Consider the following 13633-nt stretch of genomic DNA (forward strand, 5'->3'; position numbering starts at 1 on the left):
TTTTTGAAGGGGTGAACAAACGTGGATAAAGGTGAGCCGGTTGATATTGTGTATCTGGATTTTCAAAATGTGTTTGACAAAGTACCTCATGAAAGACTCCAGAGGAAATTGGAGAGTCATGGGATAGGAGGTGGTGTCCTATTGTGGATTAAAAACTGGTTAGAAGATATAAAACAGAGAGTAGGGTTAAATGGTCAGTATTCTCAATGGAGAATGGTAGATAGTGGGGTTCCCCAGGGGTCTGTGCTGGGACCACTGCTTTTTAACATATTTATAAATGATCTAGAGATGGGAGTAACTAGTGAGGTAATTAAATTTACTGACGAGACAAAGTTATTCAAAGTTGTTAAATCGCAAGAGGATTGTGCAAAATTACAAGAGGACCTTATGAAACTGAGAGACTGGGCATCTAAATGGCAGATGATGTTTAATGTGAGCAAGTGCAAAGTGATGCATATGGGAAAGAGGAACCCAAATTATAGCTACGTAATGCAAGATTCCACTTTGAGAGTCACCAACCAAGAAAGGGATCTAGGCATTGTTGTTGATGATAAATAGAAACCCTCTACTCGGTATGCTGCAGTGGCTAAGAAAGCAAATAGAATGTTAGGTATTTTTAGGAAAGGAATGGAAAACAAAAATGAGGACATTATAATGCCTTTGTATTGCTCCATGGTGCGACGGCACCTCGAATATTGTGTTCCAAGTGTGGTTGCCGCATCTGAAAAAAGTTATAGTAGAATTAGAAAAGGTACAGAGAAGGGCAATGAAAATGATAAAGGGGATGGGACGACTTCCCTATGAGGAAAGGCTGAAGCAGCTAGGGCTCTTCAGCTTGGAGAAAAGACGGCTGAGGGGAGATAAGTTAGAGGTCTATATAATGATGAGTGGAGTGGAACGGGTAGACGTGAATCGTTTGTTCACTCTTTCCAAAAATACTAGGACTAGGAGGCATGCAATGAAGCTACAAAGTAGTAAATTTAAAACGAATCAGAGAAAATGTTTCTTCACTCAACGTTTAATTAAACTCTGGAATTCGTTGCCAGAGAATGTGGTAAAGGTGGTTATCTTAGCAGGTTTTTAAAAAGTTTGGACGGCTTCCTAAAGGAAAAGTCCATAGACCATTGTTAAAATGGACTTGGTGAAAATCCACTGCTTATTTCTGGGATAAGCAGCATAAAATGTATTGAGCTTTTTTGTGATCTTGCCAGGTATTTGTGACCTGGATTGGCCACTGTTGGAAACAGGATGCTGGGCTTGATGGACCTCTGGTCTGTCCCAGTGTGGGCAATACTTATGTGTTTATGGAAATAGGGAGGATGAGCAAGTCAGGGGAAGTCACCTAGTCAGGTACAGGGTGGCCTAGCTGTGGATTGAACTTCAGATCCTTTACTGGTTTTAGGACAGCGCTCACCTCATGGAGGTAAGAATGATCTACCCCATCTGAAGAATCTTGAAGAAGCTCTTCTCAGATGCGGAGGAATCATCATTTCTCAGGTTGTTTGAGAAGGAGGAACTCTTTCCTTATTTTTCAAATGTTGGACTCCTTGAAGATCTCAACTGCAGTAAATTCAGAGCCCTTGGATGGGGATCCCATCCAGGAGAGAGTATGGCTGTTGCTGTACATGACCTTCTGGCAGATGGTTCTTGTCAAATGAGAGGTTTTGGAAACAGGCCTCAAGGAGACCAAACTCCTTTTCCAGACTCACTTCCTTTTACAGATAGTGAATCTCTTTTCTGGGTTCCAAGGGTAGAAGCTATAGTGGCTTTGGTAACCCATAGGATTACCATCCATGTAAAGGGAATTATGTAAAGGACTCTCAGAATAGGAGAATTGAAGTTTTGGATGGTTCAAGCAATGGCTTGTGGGGTTTTGGCTCATATCTTGCAGTGTTCATTAGCTTTCAGAGACCACAGAGGAAATAAGATTGGAGTCGAGGGCTGTCCTATTGGCAGATGCTTTGCATGATCTAATCTGTATCTCGGTGCTCTCTGTGGCATCAGTAATTGTTGCCTGTCGGCTTTTTGGTTGTATCACTGAGCCACTGATACAGATTCTAAGGCCTGTTTTAGCAAGCTCCCATTTAGAAGTTGCCTTCTCTTGGAGAAGTTGGTGAAAGATCTGGGGCAGATGTTGGGAGAGGGCCAGATGTGTTTGGCGACTGGGAGCTGCAAAAGTTGGAGTCATGACTACAGGCTCTACTAGCCAGGGTGATGGTCACTGTCAACAGATGGACATTTTTTGAGTTGAGGTCAGTCCTTTCAAGGACAATGGAAGTCCAAGTCCAGTGACTCCGGAGCTGCCCAGCAAGGCTCAGTGGGTCCACTCCATCATGCAACCAGTTGGGGAGAGATGTCTCCAGTGGTTTATCAGAAGTTGGGAGCCACATCAACTTGGATGTTGGGATCCTAGGCATCATTTGCAAGGGCTGTGCCTTAGAGTTGTCTTCACCTATTCCTGCCATCTTTATTATTTTCCTTGTGCTTCAAAGGAAAAAAGAGCAGTGGCAGAGTTCACTCTGTCCAAGCTGGTAGCTTTGGAGGTGGTACTGCCAATGACTGCAGCTAAGCAGGGCTCTGAACGTTGTTCAGTTTACTTCATGGTCCCCAAAAAGGACAGCTCTCTCAAGCCCATTTTTACCTCAAAGGAGTCAACTGTCACTTTTGAGTCTTGTGTTCTCACATGAAAATGCTTAGATCAGTGGTGTTGGGGAAAAGGAGAGTTCTGAACTTCCTCTGGACTTCTCAGAAGCCTGTTTTCATATTCTGATCCATATGAAAGATCGATCATTCTACACATTTGTGTCCTGGGTTGGCATTTTCAGTTCAAGGACCTTCCATTTGGGTTGGCTATGGCCCCTTGGACCTCTAAGGTGCTGGTGATGGTGGTGGCCTTTCTGCATCAAGAGGAGTTCCTGGTCTACCTGGATGTTTGGTTAGTCTGGTGAAATTGAAGTAGGAGGAGGGGTCAGCAGCTACTAGAGTTTTGAAACTCCTGGAGCACCTAGGTTGGGTGATGAATTACAAAAACAGCAAATTGTGTTTGACCCAGTCTTTGTAGTACCTGAGTAACCCCTGTGATGCTCATTTAGGCCAGGTGTTCATGACTGGCGAGAGAGTGGGCAAGCTCAGGCCAAGAATCTCTTCAGTCCCCCACATTTTTAGATTACTGCCAGCTCATGAGGTTTGTGGTGACTTCCCTGGGCTTGTGCCATGGGCCATGCTGCACATATAGCCCATGGAGAAAGCATTGATGTCTCAGGCAGGGGTGAGCTTCTCATGGTAGGTAGTCACCATGAACCTGGTCAAGGGGATGGATCTAGAGCATCCAGGCTGCTTACTCCTCATGTCCCATGTAAGTCTGCAGAGCTGGGGAGTTCATTGTCTAAGTCAAGTTGCTCAGGGGCTCTGGTCTTCCAGTGGGTCAATGAGGTCCATAAACAGACTCAAGACTTGAGCCATCAAACTAGCTTTAATTAAGTTTTTTCCCCAGAACAAAGGGAGGGCAGTTAAGCATTGTGCAACAATGCAACCACTGTGGCTTATGTCAACAGACAAGAAGGAACATGTGATGTGGTGGTTACCCTGGAAGTAAGTGTTCTCCTCTGCTAGAAGGGGAAAAAAAAACCTCATGGGGCTTTCTGCAGCTCGCGTTGCAGGATTTGAACAGTCTCAGCCAGACACTTTTTTTTTGATTCTAGGGACTGGGAAGTGAGTTTGAGGACTTTCAGAGGATTGTCAATGTCTGGAGTCACTCATTCATGAATCTCAAATGGTGAATCAGTACAGTGCCAAGTGGGAACAGTTTTTCAGACAGAGGGAATTTGGTTCAATGGGGGTCAATACATTTGTGAAGTCATGACCGAGACATTAACTGATTTATTTATTCCTCCCTTGGCCGCTGATAGATTGGGCAACTGGCAGATAGAGAACCATATAGCGATGGTGGTTCTAGTGGGACCCAACTAGCCATGGAGGCTGAGATATGCAGACCTTTTGAGGCTGAGCCCCTCCAGCTCCCTGCCAGTTCAGGAATTTAACATCAGTGGCCTGTGTTTATGGAAGTCCAGTTTTGATTATGGCTTGGCACTTGAAATAGTGAAGTTAGTTTGGAATGGGTACAATGCAGCAGCTATTGCTACTCTTCTTAGGACTTATAAGACCTGTACGTTGTGGGCCCACATTCAAGTTTGGTGTCCATTTGAGGAGTTCTGTGCAGTCAAAGCAGTCCCTCCTTGAAAAACTGATTGATCTTCCATCAAAGCTTCCCTGCAGAAGGGTCTTTAAGGGCCTGGCTCTTAACTCGCTGAAAGATTCATTGATTTTCTGTGGCCTCTCACTTGTATGCAGTGTGTTTCTTAGGGGGGGGGGGGCAGTAAGATCAAACCCCTGTTCTGGATTGTAGTTCCTCAGTAGAACTTGAATTTGATCTTGAATTTCTTGTCAGATTTCCCTTTTTAACCATTGAGTCATGCTTTAATCAAGGGTGTCTCAAGACACTAGGTGGCCATTTGCTCAGTTTGTCGTATTTTGGAGTTAAGATCTTTATCTCATATTTTTGCCAGGTGTGCTTTGGGGAGTAGTCTGTCAAGTTTAGTTTGCCAGTTTGTGTTATACATAATGAGTGTCTTTTTCTCTTCACCCAGTGCCATTGTTTCTTCCCACAATGGTCTCCCCTTTTCATCTGAGGAGGCAAGGACGCAGGAGCTTCTTTTCAGGTAACCATCCATCCAACCTTTCTTCCCGAGAGAAATATTCCGCAGCCTGATACAATCAATGGTACTAAGTCACCTAGACTACTGCAATGCAATCTATGCCGGATGCAAAGAACAAATCATTAAGAAACTCCAAACTGCCCAAAACACCGCAGCCAGACTCATATTTGGAAAAACAAGATTAGAAAGCGCCAAACCCTTACGAGAAAAACTGCATTGGCTCCCAATCAAAGATCGAATTGCGTTCAAAATCTGTATACATGGCAGACCTCATAGACTTACCAACCAGAAATACAAAAAGGTCAACTCGCACATACCTAAATCTCCACTACCCAAGCCGTAAAGGACTAAAATATAAATCAAACTACGCATCCAGCTTCTTCTACATAAGCACGCAACTATGGAATGCACTACCAAACGTCATGAAAACAATGCACGACCTAACAAACTTCCGGAAATCATTAAAAGCCAACTTGTTCAAAAATGCATACCATAACAACCCAACTTACTACTACTACTACTAATACTACTTATCACTTCTATAGCGCTACAAGGCATATACAGCACTGTACACCATACATGAACTTAAACACCTGAACCCTGCAACACAACAAAACTTATACCAGAACTGGGCAAAACTTAACTCTTCCTCCTTCATACCTATTTTAGCCTGTCACTCATGAACTCAAACGTAATACCACTCTGTATTTCTCATACCGGAATTGGTGATCGCCATCACGGTACTATGTAATCCACATTGAGCCTGCAAATAAGTGGGAAAATGTGGGATACAAATGCAACAAATAAATAAAGTTTCAGGGTCCTGCCTCTGATTCCTGTGGAGCTCGCTTAGCACATTGCTATTGGAAATGAGCCCAGAATCCCTCCGCTCACTGGGTGCTAGAGGTATTTGAGATGGATGCGCCTTAGATTTTGCATGGCATCTTTCAGACACCTTCCTGAAGTCTCCTTGTCAGTTCAGCCTCAAGGCAGATGCAATCAGGGATGCTCTGGAAAGGGCTGGTCAGCCTGCAGGCTGTTTGTACAGTTCCCTCCTCAGTGCTCTGTCAGGGGCGCTATTCCATTAATTTTGTCGTCCTCCAAAAAGAAGGATTTTTTGACTGATACAGGAATTCAAAGCAGTTAAGCGGACTCTGAGTAACCAGTTTTTTGTATGGAGACTCTTTGCTTGGTCATAGTTGTTCAGTACGGGGAATTTTTGGCCTCATTGGTTTTAATGTAGGCTTAACTGCATTTTACGAGTCGGCCCATGCATTGGTGTTTTCTTCATTGTGCAGTGTTGGGCAAGTATTTTCAGTTTCAGGCTCTACCCTTCAATCTGGCTACAGTTCCTCACAAGTTTACAAAGGTCATGGTGATAGTTGCAGCGGCTCTCAGAATGGATGTTGTTCTAGTTCATCCTTACCTGGACGATTGCCGTTTAGGGCACTCTCATGTCAGGAGAGTCTACAAGTCACGGCTCATGTAGTCCAATTCCTACAGTCCCTTGGTTGAGGTCTCAACTCTCGAAAGAGTCTCCTAGTGCCGTCTCAGTCGCTAGACTGTCTATGAGTATCCTTCGACACTCTGCAGGGACAAGTATTTCTTCCCCAGGCCAAGTTTCTCAAGTTACAGATTCAATTTTGAACATTTCTGCACAGGTCGGTGCCATGTGCAAGGGATTGTCTTTGGATTTTGGGCTCCATGGCGGCAACAATAAAACTGGGGCCCTGAGCCACGGCATACATGAGATCTCTGCAGAAGTCCCTGTTGTCCAGATGGTCACTGCAGAGGATCCCTGCAGGTGAGATTGCCACTGCAGGCTCGGGAGCATGGCAGCTTTCTGTTGGTCGCTTCCGGCGACCAAACTGTCCAAGGCGATTTCCCTGGATTTGCCATCCTGGAAGGTTGTCACATCAGATGCCAGCCTCAGAGACTGGAGAGCTCACTGTCAGGGACAGTATGCACAGGGTCTTTGGTCTCGGCTGGATACATCAAGCTCAGTCAGCTTCTTGAAAGCCAGAGCAATTCGGTGGGCTCTGGAAGTGTTGCTGAGCCGGTACACATCCTCTCAGACAACGCCAATAAGGAGTCACCTGTTGGAACAGGAAGGGTTGCAGCTTATGAGTTAGGCAGAGCTTTGTCTGCTGGAAGGCGTGCACAACCCATCAGTCACATTCTGGGCCGGTCCAGAGGGATTCTAAGAAAATAGAACATTTGAAGCAGAGAGAGCTTTCCAGAAGCTGGAAGGGGCTAAGCTTTTTCTGAAGTATTACAAACATACGGAAAGGGAGAGAGACCCACATAATACAGAGAACTTCAATAAGTGGCTTTTCTGCACCAGTGTCTCCTTGGCTGAAACAGTAAGAATTGGTGACAGAGGGCATTCCTTATTCCCTTGTTCAGCTCAAATAGTGTACCCACTATTAATTTTTAGACAGCCTAGGGGTTCCTTACATTAAGAATTCTTTAAAACAAAGAAAACAAACTGGTTTGTAAAAACTTCCATACCTTATAGTCGAGAGAAAATTACATTTGATACAACCTTTCCTGAAGAGAGCTCTGGGTAAGCCTGAACGGATCAAATTGATGTCTTATTTTTGTGTGTGTAAAACATGTCCATTAAAGATACCTATTTTACTCAATATAAATACCCAGCGGTGGTGCAAGATCAAAGAAAGTTCATGGGAACGGAGGGCACAGTGTGAAAGAATAGAATTGAACTGGAGGTGGAAACGGGGAGGTTACTCAAGTCAGGTGGGATAGGGGATGGGAAGAGGGGTGGGATATTTGGGACTGATTTGGAGCAAGGGTGAACTGAACATTCGGGCAACCAGGCAGTGCCCTGGAGCCCAGAGGTTCTAGGGGGCCCAGTGACGACCGGGGGACAACATGTTCTTTCCTGCCCGGCCTGCTGGGCTGCCGCTATTTTTCCCTGCCTCGCACCACCGTATTTTAAAAATGGCGGCCAAGACTCAGCTGCCATTTTGAAAACATGGTGGTGCTGGCAGGCGGGGTAATATCGGCAGCGTAGTGGGCAGGAAAAAACATGCCCCCTGCAGAGGCCACCAGGACCCCTCAGGTAGGACCGGGGCAGCAGGGGCATCGGCTGGGGCAGCATGGGGGGTGTCAGTGGCTGGGCGGGAGGCCCAGACCACCCTCAGTGCCCGGGGGTCCAGACAACCCTCAATCCACCCCTGATCTGGAGTCAGGCTTGAGAAAAGGGGCCCTTTGGGGGAATTGCTATGTATCAGCTAGTAGTATTAATTCTTTAGTAGATTGTTTTTGTTATTGTGTTTTTAGCTAGCTATCTATAATATATATGCATTACGTTGGGATTTTTGGCAAATAACCTTGTATGTTTATTATTTTGACTCAGTAAATAAAATTCACTTCAAGTAATGTGCTATTTTTTTTTTATTATTATTCTTTTTTAACATCAGAGACTCATCCATGTCCTCCAAAACCAGATCCTGCAAAGAGTATATCTAGTAGCATCAGTAGCCTTACTCCTGCAAAATCCTCACCTGTCATTAACAATGGCTCACCAACAATCTTGGGCAAGAGGAGCTACGAGCAACATAATGGAATGGACGGTAAATATTATACAGTATATAAGTCTAAATTTCTGTTACCACATTTGATATTCTGTTTTTTTTTTAAGCTTTTATCCCATTGTACAATTGTGTTTTCAACAATAAACAGCACCAAACAAAGCATCTTTGCTAAAGTCCAACTCAACATGAACAGACTCAATAAAAGTTAAAAAATCTTCTTATTCAGAAATTACATAGTAACATAGTAGATGACGGCAGAAAAAGACCTGCACAGTCCATCCAGTCTGCCCAACAAGATAAACTCATATGTGTATCCTTATCTTGATTTGTACCTGCCTTTTTCAGGGCATAGACCGTACAAGTCTGCCCAGCAGTATTTCCCCCCTCCCAACCACCAGTCCCGCCTCCCATCACCGGCTTTGGCACAGACCGTATAAGTCTGCCCTCCTCTATCCTAACCTCCCAACCACCAACCCCTCTTCCCCCACCTGCTCCACCACCCAATTTCGGCTAAGCTGCTGAGGATCCAATCCTACTGCACAGGATTCCTTTATGCATATCCCACGCATGTTTGAAATTCCGTTACCGTTTTCATCTCCACCACCTCCCGCGGGAGGGCATTCCAAGCGTCCACCACCCTCTCTGTGAAAAAATACTTCCTGACATCTTTCCTGAGTCTGCCCCCCTTCAATCTCATTTCATGTCCTCTCGTTCTACCGCCTTCCCATCTCCGGAAAAGATTTGTTTGCGGATTAATACCTTTCAAATATTTGAACGTCTGTATCATATCACCCCTGTTCCTCCTTTCCTCCAGGGTATACATGTTCAGGTCAGCAAGTCTCTCTTCATATGTCTTGGAACGCAAATCCCGTACCATTCTCGTAGCTTTTCTTTGCACCGCTTCCATTTTTTAAACATCCTTCACAAGGTACGGCCTCCAAAACTGAACACAATATTCCAGGTGGGGCCTCACCAACGACTTGTACAGGGGCATCAACACTTCCTTTCTTCTGCTGATCACACCTCTCTCTATACAGCCTAGCAACCTTCTCGCTACGGCCACCGCCTTGTCACACTGTTTCGTCGCCTTCAGTATGATATACAGTATGATATACAGTTATATTTTCAAAGCACTTAGACTTACAAAGTTACCCATGGAACTTTATAAGTCCTTAGAAAATGAGCCCCATAATATCTTCATATCAAAAAATGGACTGTGAAGATTGTCCACCGTGTTATCTTTCCTTCCTTTTTTGTTCCATCTCAATCAAAATGAGTCCTGAGATCCTAGCACCATAAGTTTTCATTCACAACAACTTTGGGGTTTCTCCTCTGTTTTTGTAGAAACTTTCAGTGTTCATTGGCCTTGCAGCTGTGCTGCTGAGGCCAGGAACCATGCCCCAGTTCTCTTTCTGAAACTCTTATGGTCACTGGAGGATTAAACTGAAGCTGACTACCTATTTTTCCAGATTCTCTGTTGGCTTTGCTGTTTGTTCAATGCCGCACTGCATCACTATAGAGTAGACCATGCTCATCTGTTGGATAGATTGGTTAGTACAGGTATAGGTAGTAAGGATTTGGCATTGTGTTCATTTTTTGCAAGGCCGACAACAGTTCTTTGGCCTTCTAGGGGTCCTTTGGCAAAGCCGTAGTAAAAAGTGGCCTGCGGTAGTGTAGATGCGTCTTATAGGTGCGTGCTGGGCCTTTTTTTACCACGGCTGGGAAAAAGGCTATATTTTAATGGGCCTGTGCTAATATTAAAACTAGTGCGCGCCTATTTATGGCCTGAGCCATTACCGCCACCCATTGACCTAGCACTAAGGACTCATGCGCTACCCACATGATAACCATACAGCAACGTGGGCGCACTGTCAGTTACCGCTGGGAACACCCCCACAGTAGAAAATAGAAAATTATTTTCTACCACTGGATTTGGTGCACGCCAAAATCGGAATTACCGGCAGGTTTGAAGGAGGTGGGTCTTAAATATTATATAATCTGGATGATTTTTAAATTGTTGTGCCGTTGGCAAGAGACAGGACAGGAGATTTGCACAGTTAAGGGATTCCCTGGATTGTGGTGCAAAGCACTAGATGATAAAAAGTAGGTTATTGTTAAATCTCCAAAAGTTGGAGGTCCAGTGGTCCATAAATCTATGCCATGAGGTTCTTGGCAGGAAGTTGAGTTGAGGGTGCAAGCTTGTGTACGTAGTTTATCTATGAAGTTTCATATCTGAGCAATAGATAGATGTGGTTTCTTTTAATTAAGGCAGCTGAGAAAAGTTTGTGGTTTATACTTGGAGGACAGTTTTGTTGACTGCTTTATTCAGTGAAAAGTACATGTCTGGATTATTGCAACATTCTTTGCTTAAGTAAGGCTCCCGGAGAGAAGTTTAAGGTGGCTTTAGTTTACGAGCTGGGAGATCATTAAACACTTTAAGCATTTACTTAAGGCCCACTGCTATACGAATGCTTTTGGTGCTATTCTTCCTGAAGATTATTAGTGAAATGGTTTTAGGGAGATTACCTGCTTTCTAGTTCTTTTTTAGTTGTGTTCATGATTTATTTTTAAACTTTTTGTTTTATTTTCTTTTATGGGTGTGTGGTTTTATGTGCATGACTTTCCTGTTGTTTTTCGTAGTTCCTTTCCTTTTCTAATATGTTATTGTATATTGTGCACCATTGTGTTCTTGAACAAAGCCAAGCAGTATAGCAAATTTTATAAACTATAAAATAGGTAAATATTAGGGAGCATGTTTCCCCTATATTAGCTGAGTTCTGTACCAGGTTTGAAAATAATCCCATTTAAGGCATTGTCATTAGTGTTTAAGGTATTAGGAGGAATGGGGCTGAAATATCTTATGGAGAAAATAGACTGGTATAACCCAGGTAGGAATCTGTTTGGAGAATGAGAGGCTGCTGGTGAACCCTAGGTGATTCATTCAACTGCAACACATCCTGTACTTTCTCTGTTGACATTCCTAGGTTGTGGAATAAGCTTCCTTACACCCTGCAACAGTTATTGATGCTGCTCATTTTGTGGGAAAAATTGAAGGCTTATCCATTTGCTGGTTGTTATCTCCTGAATGGTTAGTTGAGGGTTTGGAGAGGAGGGATCAGTGGGTGAGTTGTGTTTATAGGGGACTCTGTTTTGTGTATTTTGTATGTCTGTCTTTTATATATGTTAAATGGAACCTACCCTGGGACTTATTTTAGGTCAGGCTAAATACTGAAGTAAATAAGTCAGATAAAGTTATATATATTTAAATGTTACTGCTTTGTCTGTTTGACTACATTTTTGTTGCAGAGGTCTCCTCTCCCCCCCCCCCCCCCCTCTCTGTTATTATGTAGCCACATATATAGTTTCAAGACTCACAGTCTTTAGAAAAGAAATGTGTGCAACCTACGTCCTGCCCTAGTCGCTGGCTGTCTTTTGTACATTACTGGTAGGGCAGAATCCTGATTTCTTGCAGCTTTTCCCTTTAACATTGAATGGTTTCTTTCCTCAGGTGAGCCTCACCTGGTGCTCTCTCTAGAGAATTCATACACATAGAAATACAGGAAAAATGGAAATTACAAAGGCCATACAAACCCATCCAGGATGCCCATCTATAGCAATGACTAAGCTCTACAATCTCATCCTATTCCTCAAAGATCTTCTTTACTTGCCCCATGCTTTCATGAATTCAGATAACCTTCTCATTTCCACCTACATTTAAAGGCTATTCTGTGTTTTCACCACCCTTTCCATAAAGAAACATTTCCTTTGAATACTCCTAGGTTGGAAATTGTTCCATGAGAGAGACTCCACATACTTTCCTCTATTCCTTCTGGACTGTCTCTTAGTGATTCCAAAGTGTATGTTATTTTCTTTGTTGTAAATTCAAATATGGTGACTAACCATATAGTTTTCTTGATGGTTGCTGTATACAGTGTTGTTCAAAGTACTATGTCAAAATACTTAAATATAAGTAAAAATAAATATATATAAATATATATCTTAATACTGAAGTAAAAGTAAAGTGAAGAACAGATCAAAAAATTTGCTTAAGTGAAAGTAAAAAAAAAAAAAAAAAGAAATTTGCCTAGTATAATACTTTTTAAGTAAAAGTAATGCAATTACAAGGAATGCAGCTCTTGTTAACATTTTTATCCCAACAACTTTATTGCTCTACAATTCAATCCACTTTGTTTTTGACAAAACTAAATTTGAAAATGACTGTCGCTCTTGTGAATCATTAATCCAACACAGGTAAAAAGGTGTTCAACTGCACTAGCGGAAGTAGAGTGTTCAGTCTAATAAAAAGTTCTCCAGATCAGGCCAAGTTGCAGTATTACTGATGTCTTCTGACTGGGTCTACTGGTTTTAATCAAGGGTTTTAATCAATCTCTGAAACACTTGACTTCCTTATAGCAAAGAATACTTTATCATCATCATTATTATCATCTGTATTAGAAGTAGTATTGTCTAATTCATCACTCACATCTTCGTCTTTATCTTTGTTATCGTCGTCATGCTATCCAATTAAGGCTTTCACAAAGTTGAAATCATTGTCTGTTGTTCTTGTTACAATTTTCGTCTGATTGCAAAATCTGTTTGAATATCTTCGAGAACTGATTCAAGAACGTCAAACGTGTGAGAACCCTTCAGTCTTAAGGCTAGACAAGCAGACTTACTTTCCAAATACTCTTATCAATCCAGTGGACAGTCGCCCCAATGTAAAAATTTCTATGGGATGACCAGCAGTCTGTTGTGGTAGAGACATATGTCTGTTCACCAAGAATTGCAACCAGCTTCAGCTTCATTTCCACTTCAAAGTAACCCAAGTCATCACTGTTCTGTTTGGCTGGAGACCAGTAACCATTCAACAAACATAGGCAACTCCGCTGTTCTCATAGGCTATATTCACTGAACAGCAACATTTAAGATGAGATAATCCACTGTTTGCACGATGAAGTTTGTGATGATAAAATCCTGTTCCCAGTTTTGCTGCTTCATTTGGTTTACTGAGGAATTGCCATTTACATCTCGCTCCTGCTTTTACTTTTTACTGCAAGCATTACATATAACTGAGTAATAGTAGTAAAAATTGAAGTAAAAGGTTTGTCACTTTTACTTGTAAAGAAGTACAGGATGGATAATGGACACTCCAACACAGGAACAGGTGCTTAACATATGTTTTATTCAGTTGCTTTATTCAGTATTTGTACAGTAAGACCCAACATGGTCCATATTTCGGCGTGATAAAATGCCTACCTTGGGTCACAAAGATTTTTGAGCAGAAGCCAATGTGTAGAACTAGCGAAAGACCTCCGTTCTCAGTGTATGAACAAACAGCTGACAGACTGCGCTGTTTGTTCA

General features: G+C 42.8%; 1 protein-coding gene across 3 annotated transcripts in view; it reads left to right on the forward strand.

Annotated features, from left to right (window-relative positions):
• The window catches only part of MTA1 (metastasis associated 1), a 537170-nt gene that overhangs the window by 368784 nt on the left and 154753 nt on the right, over positions 1 to 13633 (forward strand). For all 3 annotated transcript variants that reach the window (XM_030214000.1, XM_030214002.1, XM_030214001.1), the window contains one exon: positions 8159 to 8311. In XM_030214000.1, coding sequence (XP_030069860.1) covers positions 8159 to 8311 — 153 coding nt within the window. The remainder of the gene's footprint in view (positions 1 to 8158; positions 8312 to 13633) is intronic.

The sequence above is a fragment of the Microcaecilia unicolor genome, chromosome 9, assembly GCF_901765095.1.
Source record: "Microcaecilia unicolor chromosome 9, aMicUni1.1, whole genome shotgun sequence".
NCBI lineage: Eukaryota > Metazoa > Chordata > Amphibia > Gymnophiona > Siphonopidae > Microcaecilia > Microcaecilia unicolor.